The following is a 19,725-nucleotide window of genomic DNA, read 5'->3' as shown; positions in this document are numbered from 1 at the left end:
CAGAACCACTTGGGCAGCCAAGTGCCCAAAGCCATTGGCTCACCCCAAACCCCAAACAAGCACTGGCTTGGCTGGCCCAGGGCAGGGGAGGGCTCCTCACCAGCAAACACATCACAGGCAGCACACGCAGCACTCCTGGGCGCTGCAGCATGGGCCAGAGCTGCTGCCAGGGCCACCCTCTGTCACCTGTTACAGACACTGAGGCCACAGCCCTGCCCCAGCTCTGCAGGGCTGGGGGTTTCCCTGCCTGCCCAGCAGCCCCAAAGCACAGCAGCCACAAGTGCTCAGGGCTCAGGGAGAAAACCAAGGGGCTCTGGCTCCTTGATCCAGGCTCAGGTGTCCAAACATGAGACTTCAAGTGGCATTTGCTTTTGACATTGAAATGGATCTGAAAAAAGCCCTCCCAAGGCATAATAGAACACTTGGCAAAAGGCACAGGCTGCAAAAATAGAGGCCATTCCTTAAGCAGAGTCCCTGCTACCCAGCAGTGAAACACCAGCAGTATAATCTTAATTAGCCAATAAAAGTTTTTAGACAATCTGTCTAGACTTGCTTTTGCCTGGACATAAAATTGGCTTTAACAGAAATACATAAACAGCAATGAAACCTCAGTGAAGAGCTGTCAAACAAAGCTCCCCACTGCTCCACATCTGCACCCTGCTCTTCCTAAACCACGAGCATCTCTGTGAAATCCTCCAGGTCTGAAGCAGGAAAGCTGCTGTGCCTGGGCTCAGAGCACTGCAGGCTCAGCCAGCTGCAGCCCCTGGGAAGGAGGAGGAGGAGGAAGGAGCCCAGAAGGAGCCCAGCTCTGCAGGGCAGCTCTGAGCTCCCAGCCCAGCAGCCTGCAGGAAGGCAAGCCCTGTCAGTGATGGTAACAGAGCAGCTCATCCCCATGCCTGGGAGCAGCCAGGCTGGTCCCTCCTGCTCCACACAGGCAGGGCAGCAGTGGGACCCTGGGCAGCCTGGAGGAGCCAGCTGAGGAGCAAGGCTCAGAGCAAACCCCCAGGAAGCCTCCTGGTGTCCCTGCCCTCAGCACAAAAGAGAGACTTTGGGAAGAAGTCCTGCCTTATCTTCTAGAAGTTTTAGGTTTTCACAATCAAAGTCAATTCTGCCCCTGAAATCAGGGGTTTTTTTTGGGATTAAATAAATGTGATTTTCCAGCCCACTCACTCTGGCAAAGCTTCCTTACTCATGGACATTTTTCCCAGCCACGGCTCCCTCTTTGCAACCCCAGCCACTGGCACCACCTTGGTTCTGCAGCTTCTCATCCTCCCTCTCCTCAGCCCTGCTCCCGTCCCTGCCACACCAAACTCTGCCCCCGAGCTGCAGAATGCTGCCCAAACCCAGCTGGAATGGGATGGGGAACATCCTGGGCCTGCAGCAGAGCAGCACCTTCCCTTCTGCACCTGCAGGAGCCTGCCCGGGGTGTGCTGGGGAACAGGACCTGCAGCCCCCTGCCTGGAGCTCCCCAGGGCTGCAGAGGCACCCTCCCTGCAGCGAGGCACCCAAGGGTCCCCAGCCTGGCTTCCTGGGCTGGTGGCACTCTGGAAGCAGGCTGGTGACACTTTGGAAGCAGGCTGGTGGCACTCTGAAGGCAGGCTGGCAGTTATCTGCTCAGCAGCAACAATTGCCTGTCTCAATTCCAATTCTGCCCTTGAGATGCAATCTGCACACGGTCAATAAGTGCCATAAAAAGGCAGATTTTTATCTCTGAGGTGGCTGGTGGTGTGAGGGAGCAGCAGCCTGCTCCAGCTCTCCAGTGACACCCCAGGAGGCAGCTGGGTGAGCTCACTCTGGGCACATTTGTTGTTCTAAGCCTTCTGATGTTTACATTCCTGTAATGAATTTTCTCACACAATTTCTGTCAATAACTCATTGTTTTGCGTTCTTTTCTGGAGGAGGAGAGATTTGGTGGCCTGTTGGTTTGTCCAGTGTCATTGGAGAGGTGGCACTGTCACCCTCCAATCCACTGTCACTTTTGGAAATCCATAAATGTTGGAGTCAGAAAATAAACATTCCCTTTTTTCCTCCTCTTGAGAGCAGCAATGTGTGTCGTTCATTTCGTGTCCTACAGTGACAGACATTCCCATTCCTGTGAGCACTGAGGATCAGGGCCAGGCCATGTTCCCCCAGCCCAGCACAATTAACAGGAAACCTCATTAACCCTGCCAGGCTGCAGCACACAACACGAGCCACTGCAAACTCAGCCAGCCATCCTTCCTGGCTGGTTTTTCTGAAATGCCAAAACATTTGTTATTTGACAACAGGAGGCAGAACAATAGATTTCATAATGTTGTTATTTAACATCAGTGCACACTGAAAGGACACGTGCCTGAGTGCTTGGGAAAAGTGGGAAGAAAAATGGAAAACACTTGAAGTGCTTGGATATAAATGACTCGATTTCATGAGTGCTTTCTCCATTTGTTTGTGCTGTACTTGATCAGAAAACAGGCTCCCAAGAGGATGAGCAAAGGCTACTGCCATCAAAGCTGAGTGACTGAACACAGCCAAAGACAGAGGGACAGCACTGAGCCCCCAGGAGGGGTCTGCAGGACCAGGAGTTCCCTGGAAACCCCCCAAACCTCCCCCTGTCCTCTGCACCCGGGTCTGTGACCCTGCAAAGAGCCCAGCCCCACACCCACAGGCCTGCTCTGCTGAGGCTGCCCCTCAAAGCTGAGCTCACAGCTGGGTTTGCCTGCCTGGGCTGCCCGAGGGGCTGCAGGGGAGAGGCTGAGCACCAACAGCTCACCCCACCCTCCAGCAGCTCACCCCTTCCTCACTGCTCCTCCTCATCCTCCCCCAGCTCTCCTCATCCTCACTGCTCCTCCTCATCCTCCCAGAGCTCTCCTCATCCTCCCAGAGCTCTCCCCATCCTCACTGCTCCTCCTCATCCTCCCAGAGCTCTCCCCTTCCTCACTGCTCCTCCTCATCCTCCCAGAGCTCTCCTCATCCTCCCAGAGCTCTCCCCTTCCTCACTGCTCCTCCTCATCCTCCCCCAGCTCTCCCCACCTCTCCCAGCTGGTCACTCCCAGCCCCATGGGCTTGGGGCTGCTCCCAGCCAGGCTCTGGTGGTGCCCCAGGAGCAGGGATCAGGGACAGCAGCCTGGGGCAGCCCTGAGCCAGCCCTGAGCCAGCTCAGCTCAGTCAGAACCAGCCCTGAGCCAACCCTGCCCAGCTCAGCACAGTCAGAACCAGCCCTGAGCCAGCCCTGAGCCAGCCCTGCCCAGCTCAGCTCAGTCAGAACCAGCCCTGAGCCAGCCCTGAGCCAGCTCAGCACAGTCAGAACCAGCCCTGCCAGCCCTGCCCAGCTCAGCACGGCGCTGGGAGGCACAGCAGGGAGAAGGAGGGACACACATCCTGCAGCCCAGAGTGGGAGAGCAGCAAAACCCCAGTCAGCTGTGAAAATGGGCCATTTGGGGAGAGAGAACATTCATAAATGCACTCCAGATCTTTCATTTATCTGTTAGGAGGCATTCAAGTGGTCTTTTGCTAACGACTTCAATATATATATTTCTTACAGATAGCAATTAACCTTCTGGTACAGATTAATCTTTTAAAAAAAATCAAAGATGAATTAATCTTTGAAATTCAAGTATTCAGTAGTTTCATTAATAATCTGAAATTGTCCTTTAGATTTCCCATAATTAGACCATTCCCCTAATTTATTAATCCCACAGACTGCCGAGCATGTTTCAAATCTTCATCTCCTGCCACAATGACATATTCAAACTCGCTTGAAGTGCTCATAATAAAAGTCACTTTGTGAAGAATTATTAACTCAGAGGATCAAGCGAAGTCTTTATGTGCCGAAGCGTATTTGAAAGCTAAGCAGGGGAAGCACTTTCTACTGATCCTCAGATTTCCTGAGATCCCAGCTGATCAGGAACAAGTTTGGATGAAACGCTGCCTTTGGGATAATGAGCTCGCTACAGATTCCAGCCAGAGCCAGGAAATGCGTGGTACCCACACCCCAGACCTTCCCTCTGCCAAGGGAGAGTGCCTGGGAGATGCCAGCAGCTCTCTGGGAGCTGACAGCCACTGCTCCCTGCTGGCATGGCTCAGATTTGGGCTCAGCTCCCTCCAGCCTGGGCTCTGGCAGATCTGCCTGGTGCTAAGGGCTGCACAGGGAGAGCCAGGCAGGGACTGGGCTGCCACCCTGCCCAGCTCTGCCCCACCCTGCCCAGCTCTGCTCCCAGGTGCCATTTCCAGCCCCTTCCAGGGCTGGTGACTGCCACTGCCCGGGGCAGCCCGTGCCAGGCTGGCCAACTCGTTGTGTATGAAGTTTTCACTGTCACCTGCCCTGAGCCTCCCCTGGGGCATTCAAGGCTGTTTCCTCTGCTCCTGCCCTGCTCCTGTGCAGAGCCTGAGCCCATCCAGCTGCAGGCTGCTGCCAGGGAGCACTGGCACAGCTCCTCCAGTGAACACCACAGCTGGACGGAGCTCACAACCCAAACAGGAGCACTGGCACAGCTCCTCCAGTGAACACCACAGCTGGATGGAGCTCACTGGGGATGAGACACAACCCAAGGGCAGGGGACGAGCTCACAACCCAAACAGGAGCATTGGCACAGCTCCTCCAATGAACACCACAGCTGGATGGAGCTCACAACCCAAACAGGAGCACTGGCACAGCTCCTCCAGTGAACACCACAGCTGGATGGAGCTCAAAACCCAAACAGGAGCACTGGCACAGCTCCTCCAGTGAACACCACAGCTGGATGGAGCTCACAACCCAAACAGGAGCACTGCCACAGCTCCTCCAATGAACACCACCCCAACCCGGGGCTCACTGGGGATGAGCTCACAACCCAAGGGCAGGGACGAGGCTCCAGTGCCCCCAGGGAAGCTCAGGAGCTGCATCTCCAGTCAGCCCTGCTCCATTCAGCCTCCCAACAGCAGGATCTTCTTGCACTTCCCAGGCTGTGAAACCCCAGGGGCCTTGTTGGCAGGTATTAAATCCTGTCAGAACTCCACCTGAGCTGCATGTGCGTGGCACCAGGAGCCGAGCACAGCCCTAAGCAGCAGCCAGGGATCAGATTATCCCATCCCGGGTCTGAGGAGGAGCTTTAGGCACCGTCCCTGTCAGTGCCTCATCCCCAGCATGACCTACATCCCCCTGCACACTCAGAGCTGCGGGGAGCAGGCACTGCTGGGCTTCAGGCTTTGCTTTTCCTGCAGGGGGCTGAGTTTTGTGTTGGCTGCGTGGACAGCTCATGGAATAAATGTAATTCTGCACGAGGTCCAGAAAATGGGGTCCTGCTCTGCAGCCAGAGCCTGTCCTTCACACAGGGAACATTTCGGGCACGAGTTTGCAACAGGGGATGTTTGCAAATAAAGTCAATTTTAAATTCCAATGAGCACTGGCATTTGTCACTTCCTGCTGTATTAAATCCAAACCCATTTGCTTTAATACCACATAAATATGCATTTGTAGGAACAGAAGAATTTATGCAAATGTGGGTTCCTTCCGTGACACCAACATAAGGAAACAATTCCAGCTCCCCCTCTCCAAGGCCCCTTCCTTTAAGCCCAGTGACTTTCCCTGCTTGTTCCCTGGCCGATGCTGCCAGGAGGGAGCCATCAGTTTGGGACAGTTTGGGACAGGCTGGGGCTGTCCCTGCAGACAGAGGCAGTGCTTGGGACCAGCCCTGGGCATGGAGACCCCTGAGCAGCTCCAGAGCAGCTCCTGCTCTGCCCTGCCTGGGCACTGAGCTGGGCACGGAGCTGGCAGCGTGCTGCTTTTATTTAGGCAGTGCCAGGCAGGTACAGGGTGGGACACTCCCATCTGGGGAGCACAGCAGAGCTTGCCCTGCCCCATGCTGATGGGTTCTACCACCAGAGCCTCTGAGACAGCCCTTGCAGCTCTCACCAACAATGAATTCCATCATCTGCTGCTTTCTCCTTCCCAGCACAGGAATCCGCTCCAAACCCCGGAGCTCCCAAACCCTTACGAGTCTGGATTGCCACTCAGCTTGCCAGGGACTCACACCCAAGGTCTGGCATGCCTCCTCCCACAGCAGCAGCCCCCGAGCCCTCGAGGGGAAGGTTCTGAATGCCCTGCACTGAGCTGGGCAGGGAAATGCCAAGGCAAACAGCTCAGATCAGGCTGGCCCCAGAGCTGGGCACCAAGGGTGACAGCAGCCAGGCTGTCAGCAGCTCACAGCACAGCCCCAGCCTGGGGAGACAGAAGAGCTCAGCCTTTCCAAACCTGCCCTCTGCCCATGCCCACAGCAGGAAAGCTCAGCCAGTGCAGCTGGAGGAGCTGGGTACAAGTCAGCATTTCTATTGGCCCCAGAAATGACTGAAACCCACTGAGGGCTCCCACTCTCTGAACCTCCACGAGCAATTTAGGAGTGACAACATCCAGGAGCCACGGCAGAGCATTGCAAAGAGCTGCGGCAGCTTTAGAATCAAATATGAGCTCCAGAAACACACGAGGACATTTGGCACAACACGACATTGACGACTTCCGCAGCGCTTTCTGAGGGAGGGCGTTGCCTACCTGCCTCTCTGGAAATTTGCATGAAGGACTCGACTCCTTTTTCTCCATAATTCCCTTCAGATGCCAAAGTGGATACATAATTCCATCCCAAAGCTTTCACAATGTCCACCATTGCTTGTGCTTGGAAGGAATCTGGAGGAACCACCCGTGAGAAGAAATCATAGCGCCTGTCATCGCTCAACTCTGGTGCAGTTGAGGCATAACTGATTTGTGGGATCTGTAGAAAAAAACAATTTCTGATAAATACACACATTCACATACTCATGGCACTTCTTGCAGCAGCAGCGAAAGCACCTGGCTTCAGCTGAGCTTTGGCTTTGCTGTGTGCAGCTGCGATTCTGCACCACGTTCTCCTACAAGGTACCAGGCACAGGCACCTCCTGCACCCCCAGGTTTGGGGTTTGCCACCCTGCAAGCATTTACCAGCCCTCCTGCCTCCTCAGAAACACAAACCTGATCTGCACTGCCCCAGGATCAGGGCTGCGAGGGGCCTGCACCTCTGGCTCCACAGAGAGCAGGGCAAGGGCTGCTTTCTGCAATCAGCATAAAAGTGAGGCTGAAATATCAGGTTTTATCTGTGGCAACTCTTTGTACTCCAGCTTGCCGACAACTGCTTTTTCAACTGAAATCAAAGGAGCACATTCTACAACAAGCAAAGCTTCTACAGAATTTGCTGCATTGCTTATATTCCTGAGGAGACCTTTTGGATTTTAAATCTTTTTCCACCGTTCATAAAATATTAACTACTGCTGGCTGCTTCAATCACTTGGAGTATAAAAAGCAGATATTAGGTGTTTTACCAGTGTTTCTAACAGGGTATCTAAAAGCAACATAAAATTATATATATATGTGTGCCAAGTAGAATTCTCCTCTCGTTTTGTTCAAATACAGGGAGCAAAGTCTTCAGTGGGTGTGCCAGGGACTGCAGCCACCAGAACTCCCCTGCCCAGAGTGTCAGAGCTCCTTGCAGACTCCTGCCAAAGGCACCTTCTGCTCCTGCCCAGCTCCTCATGCACACCAGCAGCATCCCAGTGGCCAAACTGGGCACCCACGAGGGGAAAATCAGCTAAAATCCGACTGCTGCCCTCCTGGGAGCTCCACACAGGACCTGCAGCTCCTGCCAGCACCGAAGGGCACTTCACAACAAAAATGGATTGCCCAGCTCACCGAGACCCAAGGGCAGGCTGGGCAGTGTCCCTGTTCCCTGCTCCAGGGATGCTGCCCATGGTGTCACTGGGCAGGGCCAAGGGACAGCCAGAGCTTTAAACCAGACTGCTCTGCTGAGGGCTTTTCAGTTGTCCAGATAAATATTTTCTGTCTCTTCACCGTTTTGTTTTTCTCTCATTCTGGTAAAGTCTGTTCTTTATCATCAATTCAAAACTGGGGTGGAAGCAGCAGGATTTCTCTTCCATCCCATTTTCCCCGTTTTCTGTTCTGACACATCAAAAAGCTCCAGAGACTCCCGGTGTGCTTTCCAGAAGGCTCCAGCCTCTCGGCAGAGGGGCTGCCATCCACAAGGGACCCCGCTGTCCCGGCCCTCGCCCAGGTGCCCCTGCCTCCAGCAGCACAGCAGGAGCTGAGCTGGAGCTCTCTGAAGGAAAGCTGGCAGGAGGGAGCATTGCAGGTGAGGTGGGAAGAGCTTTCCCTCAGTCCCTGTGCTTGCAGCCCATGCACACTCCATGGAGGAGTCCCACACACACTCAGCCTGGCTGCTGTTCTGATGGCAGCAAGGGGGAATGATTAATGCTGGCAACACTGTCTTAGTCAGTGATTAATTGATGTTAATTTATTTCTAACATTGACCATTATTCTTCATTTATTTCATTTTCTCCTGCTAATGAAGAGCTGTCTCTGGGTCACACTTGTTGTCTTGCTCAAGCTCCTGCTGGAGAGCAGCTGCAGAGGAGCAGCAGCACAAACACACCGGGGAGCCAGGAGCCTCCTCAGCCTCTCCTTCCCACCTCATCCAGCCCCAGCAGCAGAGCAAACCCACTGAAACTCAAACTGGAACAGCTCACTGCAGAGCAAACCCAACTGGAACAGCTCACTGCAGAGCAAACCCAACTGGAAAGCTCACTGCAGAGCTGGAACAGCTCACTGTAGAGCAAACCCCAGAAACTCAAACTGGAACAGCTCACTGCAGAGCAAACCCCACTGAAACACAAACTGGAACAGCTCACTGCAGAGCAAACCCCTGAAACTCACTGGAACAGCTCACTGCAGAGCAAACCCCACTGAAACACAACCCTGAACAGCTCACTGCAGAGCAAACCCCTGAAACTCGACCTCCCTGTTCCAGTTTCCCTTCCAGACTCACTGGGTGTTATTATCCAGTCCCACATCCTCTTCCCTCCCTGCTCTACAGACCCTTCCTTCCAAGAAAAAGGATGGAACGTTTGAGTTGCTCACCAAAGGCACGTGTCTGGTGCTGGAGCACACAAACCCCAGTGCCAGAGCACACACCAGCCCTCCCTGGGGCTGCAGGACTGCCAAAGCCTAGCCTGCCAAAGCCTGGCCTGCCAGAGCCCGGCCCAGCCTCTGCCCCAGAGTCAGCCCCAGGCCAAGCAGCTACAACACCCAAACCATAGTCACTGCTGCTGCGCTGCCTGCAGGGCCTGAGCTCAGCCCCTCCTCAGGCTCTTGTTAAAGATGATGAGGAAGGTGCACCTGAACCCACCTCAGGCACTGACAGCAGCCAGGAAACTTCAGAACAGGCAATTTCCCCGAGGACCTGAGCAATTAAGATCATGCAGGAGTGCACCTGCTGAGACATTAATGAGCTCCTAGCAGGGCAGGATGAAGTTCACAGTTTGCTGCATTTCTGCTCTCAATTTCCCATGAAGTTTTATTGATTGTGGTTTCCTGGCAATGGGGGAACCTCAGCCTGCTCTGGCAGAGCCCCCTGAGCCCATCCCGTGTGGCAGGGCAGGGTCAGGCTGCAAACACTGCAAATCCCCCCAAAAACCCAAACTCACAGAAAGAAGCTGCCCAGAGCCTGCACTCAGCTGCTGTGAGCTGATGGGTGAGGAACAGCCTGGGATCTGCTCAGGGCTCGGGTTTTATTCCTGCAGAAACCCACACTCACAGAGATGAGCTGCCCGGAGCCTGCACTCAGCTGCTCAGCTGAGATGATGGGTCAGTAACAGCCTGGGATCTGCTCAGGGCTGGGTTTTATTCCTGTGGAGATGTATCAGGTCAGGGATCACTCCTCAGTTAGCAGAGCTCCTCTCTGTGCCCCGTCCCCATCTCAAGCTGAGGACAAACAGCTGCAGCATCCTGCAGAGAGCTGGCTCCCTGTCTGGAGCTCAGCTTGCTGAAGTTTCTCCCTGGCTGTTTCCTCTGGGCAAAGCCCCTCCAGACCCTTCTCGTGCTCACTTTGCCTTCTGAACAGGAAGGAAACCTGGCAGGCAGTTCTAGAAATCCAGATATCCACGGGAAGCAGTCCCTGCCCTTGGCAGGGGGCTGAACACAGCTCTAAGCTCCCTGGAACCCAAACCATGCTGGGATTCTGTGGAAATTTCACCCAACACCCTGAACAAGGCCAGAGCTCGTAAAGGTAACGGGAACAGATCTTCCTGCAGTGGCTGGAACTGGAGCTCAGCATTTTCCCAGGAGCTGCCCCCAGCCCCAGGGCACAGCACAGAGAACATCTCTGCCTCCTGCTGCCCCCTGCCCAGCCCTGCCAGCCACCGAACCTGCCCAGAGCTGGCAGAGCCCTCCCGAGGGGTCCTCCAGCAGCCCCTGCCCCACCTCTGCCCTGGGAGGTGCAGAGGAAAACAAATATTACTGCAGGGCTCTGAAAAGAGCTGGGAATTGCATCACCAGCAGCCTGGGGCCATGATGGGAACAGATCCCTCCTCCTCACCCATCCTCATGGGCACTTCAGGGGGTTTCACAGCCAAGAACCAAATGCTGCCAGTGAGAAAGCGAGGGGGAACAATTAAAGGTTTCATGTAAATCCCTTTCAGGAGCATCAGCAAATATTTCTGGGCCACGGAAGGAACACTAGAAATAAAGAAATAAACCCAGAAATGGTTCATGCACCCGAAATGGGTTCTATCTGCAGCGGCTCTTTGCTCCAGCCCTCCCAGCTGGGGGTGAGCTCCATCTCCCACTCCTCGGCCGTGTCAGGACTGAGCAGCCACGGTGCTGCTCAGAGCACCTTTAAAACCCCCAACTCCTCGTTACCATCATTACTGTGGGTGGAGCCCAGTACAAACAAACACTGCCAGAGCTGCTTCGGGTTTCTCGAGCACCTGCCTTTCTAATCGAACACATTTCTGTTTAATTAATTTCAAACCTGCGAAGAGCCCATTTCCAGGCACACAGACCAACCCCCATCCCCACCACAACTGCCATGAAAAGTCATGAAAACGCATCCTGAGTGTTCCTGGCCAGCTGGGAGCCCTCTCCATATCCACGGGGCCTTTCCTGCTTCCTTTCCTGGAGTGAGAAAGCACTCCTGAAACAAAGAATTGTAGCAATTAAGGGACAATAATTACAGCAATTAGCACTGTCCACATGGCTCATGGGAGCACTTCATCAGCTCAGAGAGCAGGAGACAAGATCATAAACACCCAGTGAAGTGAGATGTGGCCATAAAGATGAGACATCCTGTATTTCATCCTGCTGACCTGGGCCTGGACCAAGGTCTGCTGGTGACAGTGATGAGCTTGTGGCACTGACTGGTTTTTTATAGAAGAACAGGGGGTGATTTCTTAGCTTTTAAATGCTAAAAGAACCTTGGACTTGAAGAACCTGACTTGAAACCAGGAGACGCAAAATTGTAATGAAAATGAGTCACAGCACAAAAATAAACACCTTTCCCCCTCTGAAGCTGTAGATAAAACTGTCCTTGAATAAACAAGGACAGCACCCTGTCTCAGCACGTTCACATACTGGGGACTAGGACTCAGCCATTTCTGCTTTCCTAGGGATGAGTTATTGACTAAAATGCTTCACTTTCCATCCCCGGGGATGTCCAAGGCCAGGCTGGACACTGGGGCTGGAGCCCCTGGGGCAGTGGGAGGTGTCCCTGCCATGGCAGGGTGGCCCTGGGGAGATTTAAGGTCCCTTCCAGCCCAGACCATTCTGGGGTTCTGTGTCTGTGCTGTGCACAATGGAGAGAGAGGAAGGGCTTGTCTGCCTCCCTGAACACGCCCTGCAAGGTCTTCCAGATGCCAAGAACTATTCCCATTCCTCTGGCGTTCAGGTTTCCAGCAGTCAGGGCATTCTCAGCAGGGTTCCTGCCCCCATCCCAAAGCTGAGCAGACGCTCGGGGTCCCTGCCCTCAGTGATGGCTCTGGCAGCTCTGGGTGAGTTCCTTCCACCTTCCCCGCACCCCTGGCTGCACTGCCAGGAGCAGAGGAGGCTGCCCAGTGAGCAGAGCACAGACACCCATTCCTGCAGAGACCGGAGCTCCCACATCCAAACACGGAGTCGCCAACTCGAACTCTTTTGAAAATAAATCAGGAGCAGAACATAAACAGAGTGAAGCGGCTTTTATGTTTTATTTATGTGTACACACTGCTCCATTCATCCCAAACAGATAATTGAACCTTATATTGTCTATGCATATTTTAAAAGGTTTTTAATCTGCAAGTATAAATCTCATTGATTTTGAAAGTAGCCCGATAAAGACAACACCAGTAACGACTTACTCAGCAGCCAGGCTGAGACAGAAGACGTTCCTGGTGGCAGAGCAGAGTTCTGTGGAAGCAATCCACAAGCACAGACACACAGCCAGCCCCGTGGGAATGAGTGCAGCGTGTGCAGGGGAAGCAGTCACCGAGCTGGGCTCTTGGGCTGACTGAGAGCTGTGGCTGGCTGTGAGCAGGGCTTACAATTTCATTTCTAGGAGAGCATCCACACCAGAGTCCTGGAAAGGGGGGCTGTGGTTTGGATATTTATTCCTGAGTTTTCAGTACAGCCCAGAGTCTGACAGCCAAGGAGAATAAAGCTCTGGCCTCGGTGCCCTGGCAGGGTAACACACCCAAAATCTGGCAATACAGATTTAGCTGCATGAAGGGGATATTTCTAATTTCAATTAAACTTTGGGCAGGCAGCTCAGCACCACAGTGAGCAAACCCAAGCTCCTGTGAACAGCTTCCACTGAGCAGACACTGCAGGAGCAGGAGCCTGTTCTCATTAAAATGCCTGAGTGGCCTCAGTTGGGGGAGAGGCTCACACAATGTGATCTCCTCCAGCCCCCCGGATCCTCTGACACCCCAAGGGAACCAGCTCCATTTCAAGCTGTAAATGATGTTTTAAACAGGGTTTCTGGAGCTCATTTCCCTCCGTGCAATATTAGAAGTATTTCTGAATTTAAAAAATGTGTCAAATAATAAAAACCCTCGGGTTTTTAATGTGCTCACACACTGTGGCTGACTGAACGGTTCTGCTTGAGCTTAAACTGTCTGGTTTGGATTGGCACTTTATGGAGAGCTTGAGGCAAGAGCAGAGCTGTGAATTATAAGGAATATGTGTAAGCTCTGCCTGACCTCCCTGCAGCCCTGCTCACACACACCTACCAGCCTCAACAGGTTCCTCCTCCTCCTGGGGTGTCCCCACACCCACAGCCAAAGCTCACCTATCTCCAGCTGGAGGAGACCAACCCAGAGCCAGCAAATGAGTCCAAATTTATGAGCAGAGCCACAAGCCTGCCCAGCCTGCCCTGGTGGGCACAGCATCGCTGCTGCCAGCGTCCCAGTGACATCAGGGGGACAAATCCCCTGAGCCCAAGGGCTCCCGGCAGCCCCACACGCTGCCAGGGCCACCTGCACGGAGCCACGTGTGGGGACAAGGGGGCAGACACCTGTCCCCAGCTGAGTGGGGCAGCAGGGGACAATGCACAGCGATTATCCTGGGCCTGCCTGGACAGGCTGGTTTGACTTCCTGCTCCAGGCTGATTCCAGAGACCTGGCATGGTCTAAGGGACAAAATCTCAGTCACCCATTCTTCATTTTCCCTTTTCTGCCAGCACATTTGGGCAAGCAGCTCAGCACCACAGTGAGCAAAGCGAGTTCCTGTGCACAGCTTCCACTGAACAGACCTGGCAGAAGTAGGAGCCTGTTCTTGTTAAAATGTCTGAGTGGTCCCATGGAGACCACTACAAATCATCTCCTTCCACATCCTAAAACCCAGAACAGCATTTCAGAGCATCTGAGATGTACCAAGGTGCAAGGGCAGCCAGGAAGGGAAAACCCTGTGAGAGCAAGGGCCCAGCTGGTGTTCTCACCACCCAGCCTCACAACCAGTGTGCAAAACAGCCAGCTCCTGCCATTCCAGCCAACGCCAGCACACAGGTGTTCTCAGAGAAGCCATGGTTTGCTCCAGGTAAGAACAGCCCTTAGCTCGGGTGCTCCTTGCAGCCACACTCCAGAGGAGTTCACTGCTCCAGCACACCCTGCACAGTCTGTCTGCTGCCAGAGTTACAGCCTGCTCAGCAAGGAGGGCTCCACCAGAGAGAAACCACTGGGCTGGAAACACTCCAAGGTCAAACCCAACCTTCCCCAGCACTGCCAAGGCCACCACAGCCCCGTGTCCCCAAGTGCCACATCCACGGGGCTTTGAAATGCCCCCAGGGATGGGGATCCCTGGGCAGCTGTGCCAGGGCTGGGCAGCCCTTTGATGGAGAAATTGTTCCTGATATTCAGCTTAGACCTGCCCAGCCTGAGCTGCTCCCTCTGCTCCTGTCCCTGTTCCCTGGAGCACAGCCTGGCTGTCCCCTCCTTGTGCAGAGCCACAGGGGCCCCCCTGAGCTCCTTTCTCCAGGCTGAGCCCCTTCCCAGCTCCCTCAGGAGCTCTCCAGCCCTTCCCTGTCACAGACATTTTATGGAAATCCTTTTGCCAGGATTCTCTTCTGCTGAGGAGCTGAGGAGCCTCAGGAAAGCAATGTCACCAAGAGCTCTCTGCTGCTGTGGGATGCAGCAGGTGCTGCCTTGGCTGGTCCATGGGAGGTGTTTCTAATTAATGACCAATCAAGGATGCAGCTGGCTCAGGCTCTGCTCAGTCACAGCCTTTGTTATTCATTCCTTTCTATTCCTGCCCAGCCTTCTGATGAATCCTCTCTCTCTGTTCTTTTAGTGTAGTTTTAGTTTAGCATTTTTAATATAATATATATGATAATATAATAAATTAACTTTCTGAAACATGGAGTCAACATTCTCATCTCTTCCCTTGTCCTGGGACCCCTGCAAATCTCACAATGCTTCCCCAGCTCCCTCAGGAATTCTCCATTCCCTTCCCAGCTCCCTCAGGAATTCTCCATTCCCTGCCCAGCCCCTCCCGGGCTCCCCTGCTCCGGGGCAGCAGCAGCAGCAGCCGGGACGGGCTCAGAGAGGACAAACTGTTCCATGGTGTGCAAGGTCAGATCTCCTCCTCCAGCCCCAGGCGTTTGACATCCCCTCAGAACTCGGGAGGCACGGCTGCCCCGGGCCTGGGATGCTTCCACCAGGGACACGGAGGGATTATATTTAGCCCGCCTTTGATTTCATGTTTTCTTTAATCCAAAATAAACACTGTCACAAGTGAAAAGGCCTGTTGTGTCCTCTGAGCGTCAGAGACAGAACAAGGTCCTTCAGGACACAGGCTGGGGATAGAGGAGAGGGAGAAAACGCAGTGAGGAGAGATGAGAGCGAGAATGGGTTGTAATTATGGGAGAAATCTGCATTTGACATTTCTCCCACTACACATCCAAGAGTTATAGGGTATAATGAAGTTCCAGTGAATATCTATACCTTTTATTCCCTTATATTTCATCTCTGGCCTTTCACAAAGTGCATCATCACCATGTAATTCTACAGATATCTAAATATTTCTGCATTATTACAGGAAAAACCACAAGGCAATCACACTTCTACCTCCCCTGGTTGTCTTCACCTCAACATTGAGCTTGCCAGCTAAATAATTACATTTCTTCTTATCTAACTTGTGGGAAAACAAATTTAATAACAGAAATACAGTCAGAAAGACGAATACTTAGGGGAGAATAATTTTCAGACTTAAACTTCACAAGCTCAATAGATTATTCTGGACACTGGATAATTACTCTGCATGTCTTTATCACAAAAGTGCCCGGACATTCTAATTAATCCAAATTACTTTCTAAGGGCCATGTTATTAGACTCAGGCAGGAACAGCCAGATAGAGAAATATTTTAATTTTTTTAAAGGTCTCTAACAGCTCAGTGTTACAGCACCCCGATGAGAACCACACCAGAGCAGCTCCTTCCCTGCCTGGAGCCAGCCCAGGAATCCTGGGGAGCAGGAAACCTGCAGGAAAAGCTGCCCAGATCAGGGTCTGCCTTCACAACAAAAACCAGTGTGGTCATCACCAGCACTGACCACAGCCCACAGCCTGTGTCCGTGATAAAACTGACCCTAAACCACCCCGCAAACCAAACTGACCCTAAACCACCCCACAAACCAAACTGACCCTGAACCACCCTGCAAAAACTGACCCTGAACCACCCCTGCAAACCAAACTGATCCTGAACCACCCCCAACAAAAACTGACCCTAAACCACCCTGCAAACAAAACTGACCCTAAACCACCCCCAACAAAAACTGACCCTGAACCACCCCCAACAAAAACTGACCCTGAACCACCCCCAACAAAAACTGACCCTGAACCACCCCCAACAAAAACTGACCCTGAACCACCCCCAACAAAAACTGACCCTGAACCACCCCCAACAAAAACTGACCCTAAACCACCCCGCAAACCAAACTGATCCTGAACCACCCCCAACAAAAACTGACCCTAAACCACCCCGCAAACCAAACTGACCCTAAACCACAGCACAGCACTTCCACTGCCCACACCAACCTTTCCCATCTGCACCTGCCCTCTTATTTTTGCAGTGTTATTTCCTCATGAACTCCATTTTCAGCCATTAAAAAAGGCTCACAATTCTCCCCCGAGCCTCCTTTGGAAGCTCCACGTGTCAAATTCGGTGTAAATTGCTGCCAGGGCTCAATAATTGGGATAGTGGAGTAACTGTTCTTCAAAGGAAGCACCTGGGCCTGGAGCACAGCTCCAGCAGTCCAGGTGTGCTTTGTTTTCTCTCCTGAGAGCAGAACTGTCGAAGACCTGACCTGTTACACCTGTCCTGGTGCACAGACCTGGCCTCATTTGTAGCTTGAAACAAAAAGAATACAAAAGAAGAAGCAGATAAAGCCACAAGCACCCAGATTCTAAAACACGCTCAAACCAAACTTGATGGATTCTCCCTGCAATTCCTTCAGCAGAAAAAAAAAAAAAAAAAATCCAGGCACTCTGGGAATGTGAATGGCACCTGGAGGAGCCTCCCACCAAAACTGGGCACAGCTCTGTGCCCAGCAGCCCGAGGAGCTGGGCTATGTGGCGCTGGCTGGGCCCCCAGGCAGCACCTGAAATTGGCTGCAAGCTCTGAGACATCAAAGTAAAGGGCTCTTGGATTTCCCTGCCCTTCCTTCCCACGACTCCTTTACACAGATAAAGGTATTATAAAAGAAAGGCCTCATAAAATCAGGCCTGGCTGGGCTGAGTTCCCATCAGGCTTGCAAGCTCTCATAAGGGAAAATTAACAGAATGCAAAACAGCTAACAACAAACTATTCTTGCAGAGAAAACAGTCTACACCCACAAAAACAAGGAATCTGTTCCATAAGAACCAGTGAAGAAAATATGTCAACATATTCAGAGAGAGAAAATTTCGTAGACACATTCAATAACCCTTCCCAACCAAGGAACTGCGTTTCACTGTGCTGCTGACCAGTCAGGTTCAACACAGTGCCTTCCGATGCTTCTGAAAGGGTGAACTGTGTGAGTAAAGAATGGGCTTTTCAGCATGGAAAAACTGAGTGCCCAGGGTTTCCCTGCCCTTCCTTCGCTGTCCCAGTGCCCAGGATTTCTCTGCCCTTCCTTCTCCTGTCTCAGTGCCCAGGATTTCCCTGCCTTTCCTTCTCCTGTCCCAGTGCCCAGGGTTTCCCTGCTCTTCCCTGCCTGTCCCAGTGCCCAGGGTTTCCCTGATTTCCCTGTCCTTCCTTCTCCTGTCCCAGTGCCCAGGATTTCCCTGATGTCCCTGCCCTTCCCTGCCTGTCCCAGTGCCCAGGATGTCCCTGGCAGCCCCTGGCCGCTCTCCACTGATCCATGCACAGGGCAGGGGAGCTTTGGGAAGATGAAAGGGATCTCTGTGACCTCGGGAAGCTCTGAGGATGGCAAGGACAGGAGCCATTTCTGGAAAGCACTGAGCAGTTCAAGATCCCCGCTCTGTGAAAAGGCTGCTGGTGCTGGGAATGCTCAGAATTCCCCAGGGACTGATCCCCAGGAATTGATCCTGTGGGGTGCTGGACAGGCTGGTCACCCTCAGGAGCCACGGGAGGGATGGAGCAGAGCCAGCAGAGGCTGCAGGCAAGGAGGGACCATGAGAGAAGGGACTGTCACTATGACATTTGTATGAAAATCCTTTGCCAGGGTTTTCTTCTCCTGAGGAGCCTCAGGACAGAAATGTAACCAAGAACTCTCTGCTGCTGTGGGATGCAGCAGGTGCTGCCTTGGCTGGTCCATGGGAGGTGTTTCTAATTAATGACCAATCAAGGATGCAGCTGGCTCAGGCTCTGCTCAGTCACAGCCTTTGTTATTCATTCCTTTCTATTCCTGCCCAGCCTTCTGATGAATCCTCTCTCTCTGTTCTTTTAGTGTAGTTTTAGTTTAGCATTTTTAATATAATATATTATAATATAACAAATCAGCCTTCTGAGACATGAAGTCAAGATTCTCGTGTCTGCCCTCATCCTGGCTGCCTGCAAAGACCACAAGGGACGATGAGAGAAGGGACCATGAGAGAAGGGACCCTGTGTTTTCCTGCCGTGCCAGAGAAGCCTGCGTGGAGCCGCCTGTCCCAGCGGGTCTGGGGCCGCGGCGGAGCTGCACAGCCCGCAGCCGGGGGAGCTGATGCTCGAAAGGAGCCGGGGATGAACGGCCCTGCAAACACTCCTGCATCCGTGTTTATCACAGCAGAGCGAGCTCCGCGGCTCGGAGATCACCTCATGTTTATGCATGCGCAGTTCAGACCCTAAATCACCGCTTTTTTTGTTGTTTTTTTTCCAGTCCTCACTGAATAGCTGTTTCTGAAAGGAAGTGTGTGCCGAGTGTCGGGTGTCAGGTCATTCTGAACAAGGGACTGTAACGGGTCCTCATGGGGACAAAGGGAGCAGCGCCGGGAGGGCAGGGAGTGCTGGGATGGGAATGGGGATGGGAACGGGGATTGGGAATGGGCAGAGAGCTGCTGGGATGGGATTGGGGATGGGATTGGGGATGAGCAGGGAGCTGCTGGGATGGGATTGGGGATGGGATTGGGATTTGGGAATGTGAACGGGGATGGAATGGGAATGGGATGTGCCCCGTCAGTCCCTAACCAGCAGGGCCATCTCGGGATGGGATTGGGATGGGGATGGGATGTCCCCTGTCAGTCCCTGACCAGCAGGGCCATCTCAGGATGGGATTGGGATAGGGATGGGATGTCCCCCGTCAGTCCCTGACCAGCAGGGCCATTTCGGGATGGGATTGGGATGGGATGTCCCCTGTCAGTCCCTGACCAGCAGGGCCACCCCAGCACGTCTGGAATCAGCCAAGCTCCACCACCCCGGAGCCACAGCAGGGCTGGAGCTCCCTGCAAGAACAGATTGGCCCTTCCAGCTGCGTTCCTCAAACCGGGAGAGGGGGATGGAGAAGGGGGCTTTGCTCCCCACTGGGGAATGTGTGGAGAATGCAAAGGAAAGCAGCAGCCCGGGAACGCTCCCAGGCCAGCCGGGCTGTCTCATTTCCCCGTGCTCAGCCGGAGTCAGCCCCGAGTGACAAATGGAACCCCGGACATTGCTCCGAGCCCGAGGCGCAGCAGCGTCGCACGGATGCTGGGGGGGCTTTGGGAACGCCGCCCCCGGACCCTCGGCTCCCACGAGCGCCTCGCATCCCTCGCTGCCAGCCTTGGGAACGCGCACACCGCCTCTGTTCCACTGCCTTCTCCTTCATTTCATCTCCTGGCAATTGCCTTCCCTCCGGTTATTTATTCCTCTGGAGGGCAACAGCGCGGCGCACAGGAACAAGCCCCCTGTGCATTGTTCATCAGGATCTGCAGAGCGGCTGCTAATTACTGCAGCGGCAGCTCTGCCCGCCGGGCCCGGAGCTCAGAGCAGGAGCTGTGCGAGCCCTGCGTCCTGCCCAGCCATCCCAGCCAGCCCT

At 53.5% G+C, this 19,725-nt stretch overlaps 1 protein-coding gene across 1 annotated transcript in view; it reads right to left on the bottom strand.

Moving 5' to 3' along the window:
- Positions 1 to 19,725, bottom strand: part of LOC119706185 (metabotropic glutamate receptor 7-like) — a 125,750-nt gene that overhangs the window by 39,582 nt on the left and 66,443 nt on the right. Inside the window, exon 2 of the mRNA XM_038149454.1 lies at positions 6,503 to 6,719. Coding sequence (XP_038005382.1) covers positions 6,503 to 6,719 — 217 coding nt within the window. The remainder of the gene's footprint in view (positions 1 to 6,502; positions 6,720 to 19,725) is intronic.

Source organism: Motacilla alba, chromosome 12 (genome assembly GCF_015832195.1).
Source record: "Motacilla alba alba isolate MOTALB_02 chromosome 12, Motacilla_alba_V1.0_pri, whole genome shotgun sequence".
Lineage (NCBI taxonomy): Eukaryota > Metazoa > Chordata > Aves > Passeriformes > Motacillidae > Motacilla > Motacilla alba.
This window is presented reverse-complemented; position numbering and strand designations above follow the sequence as displayed.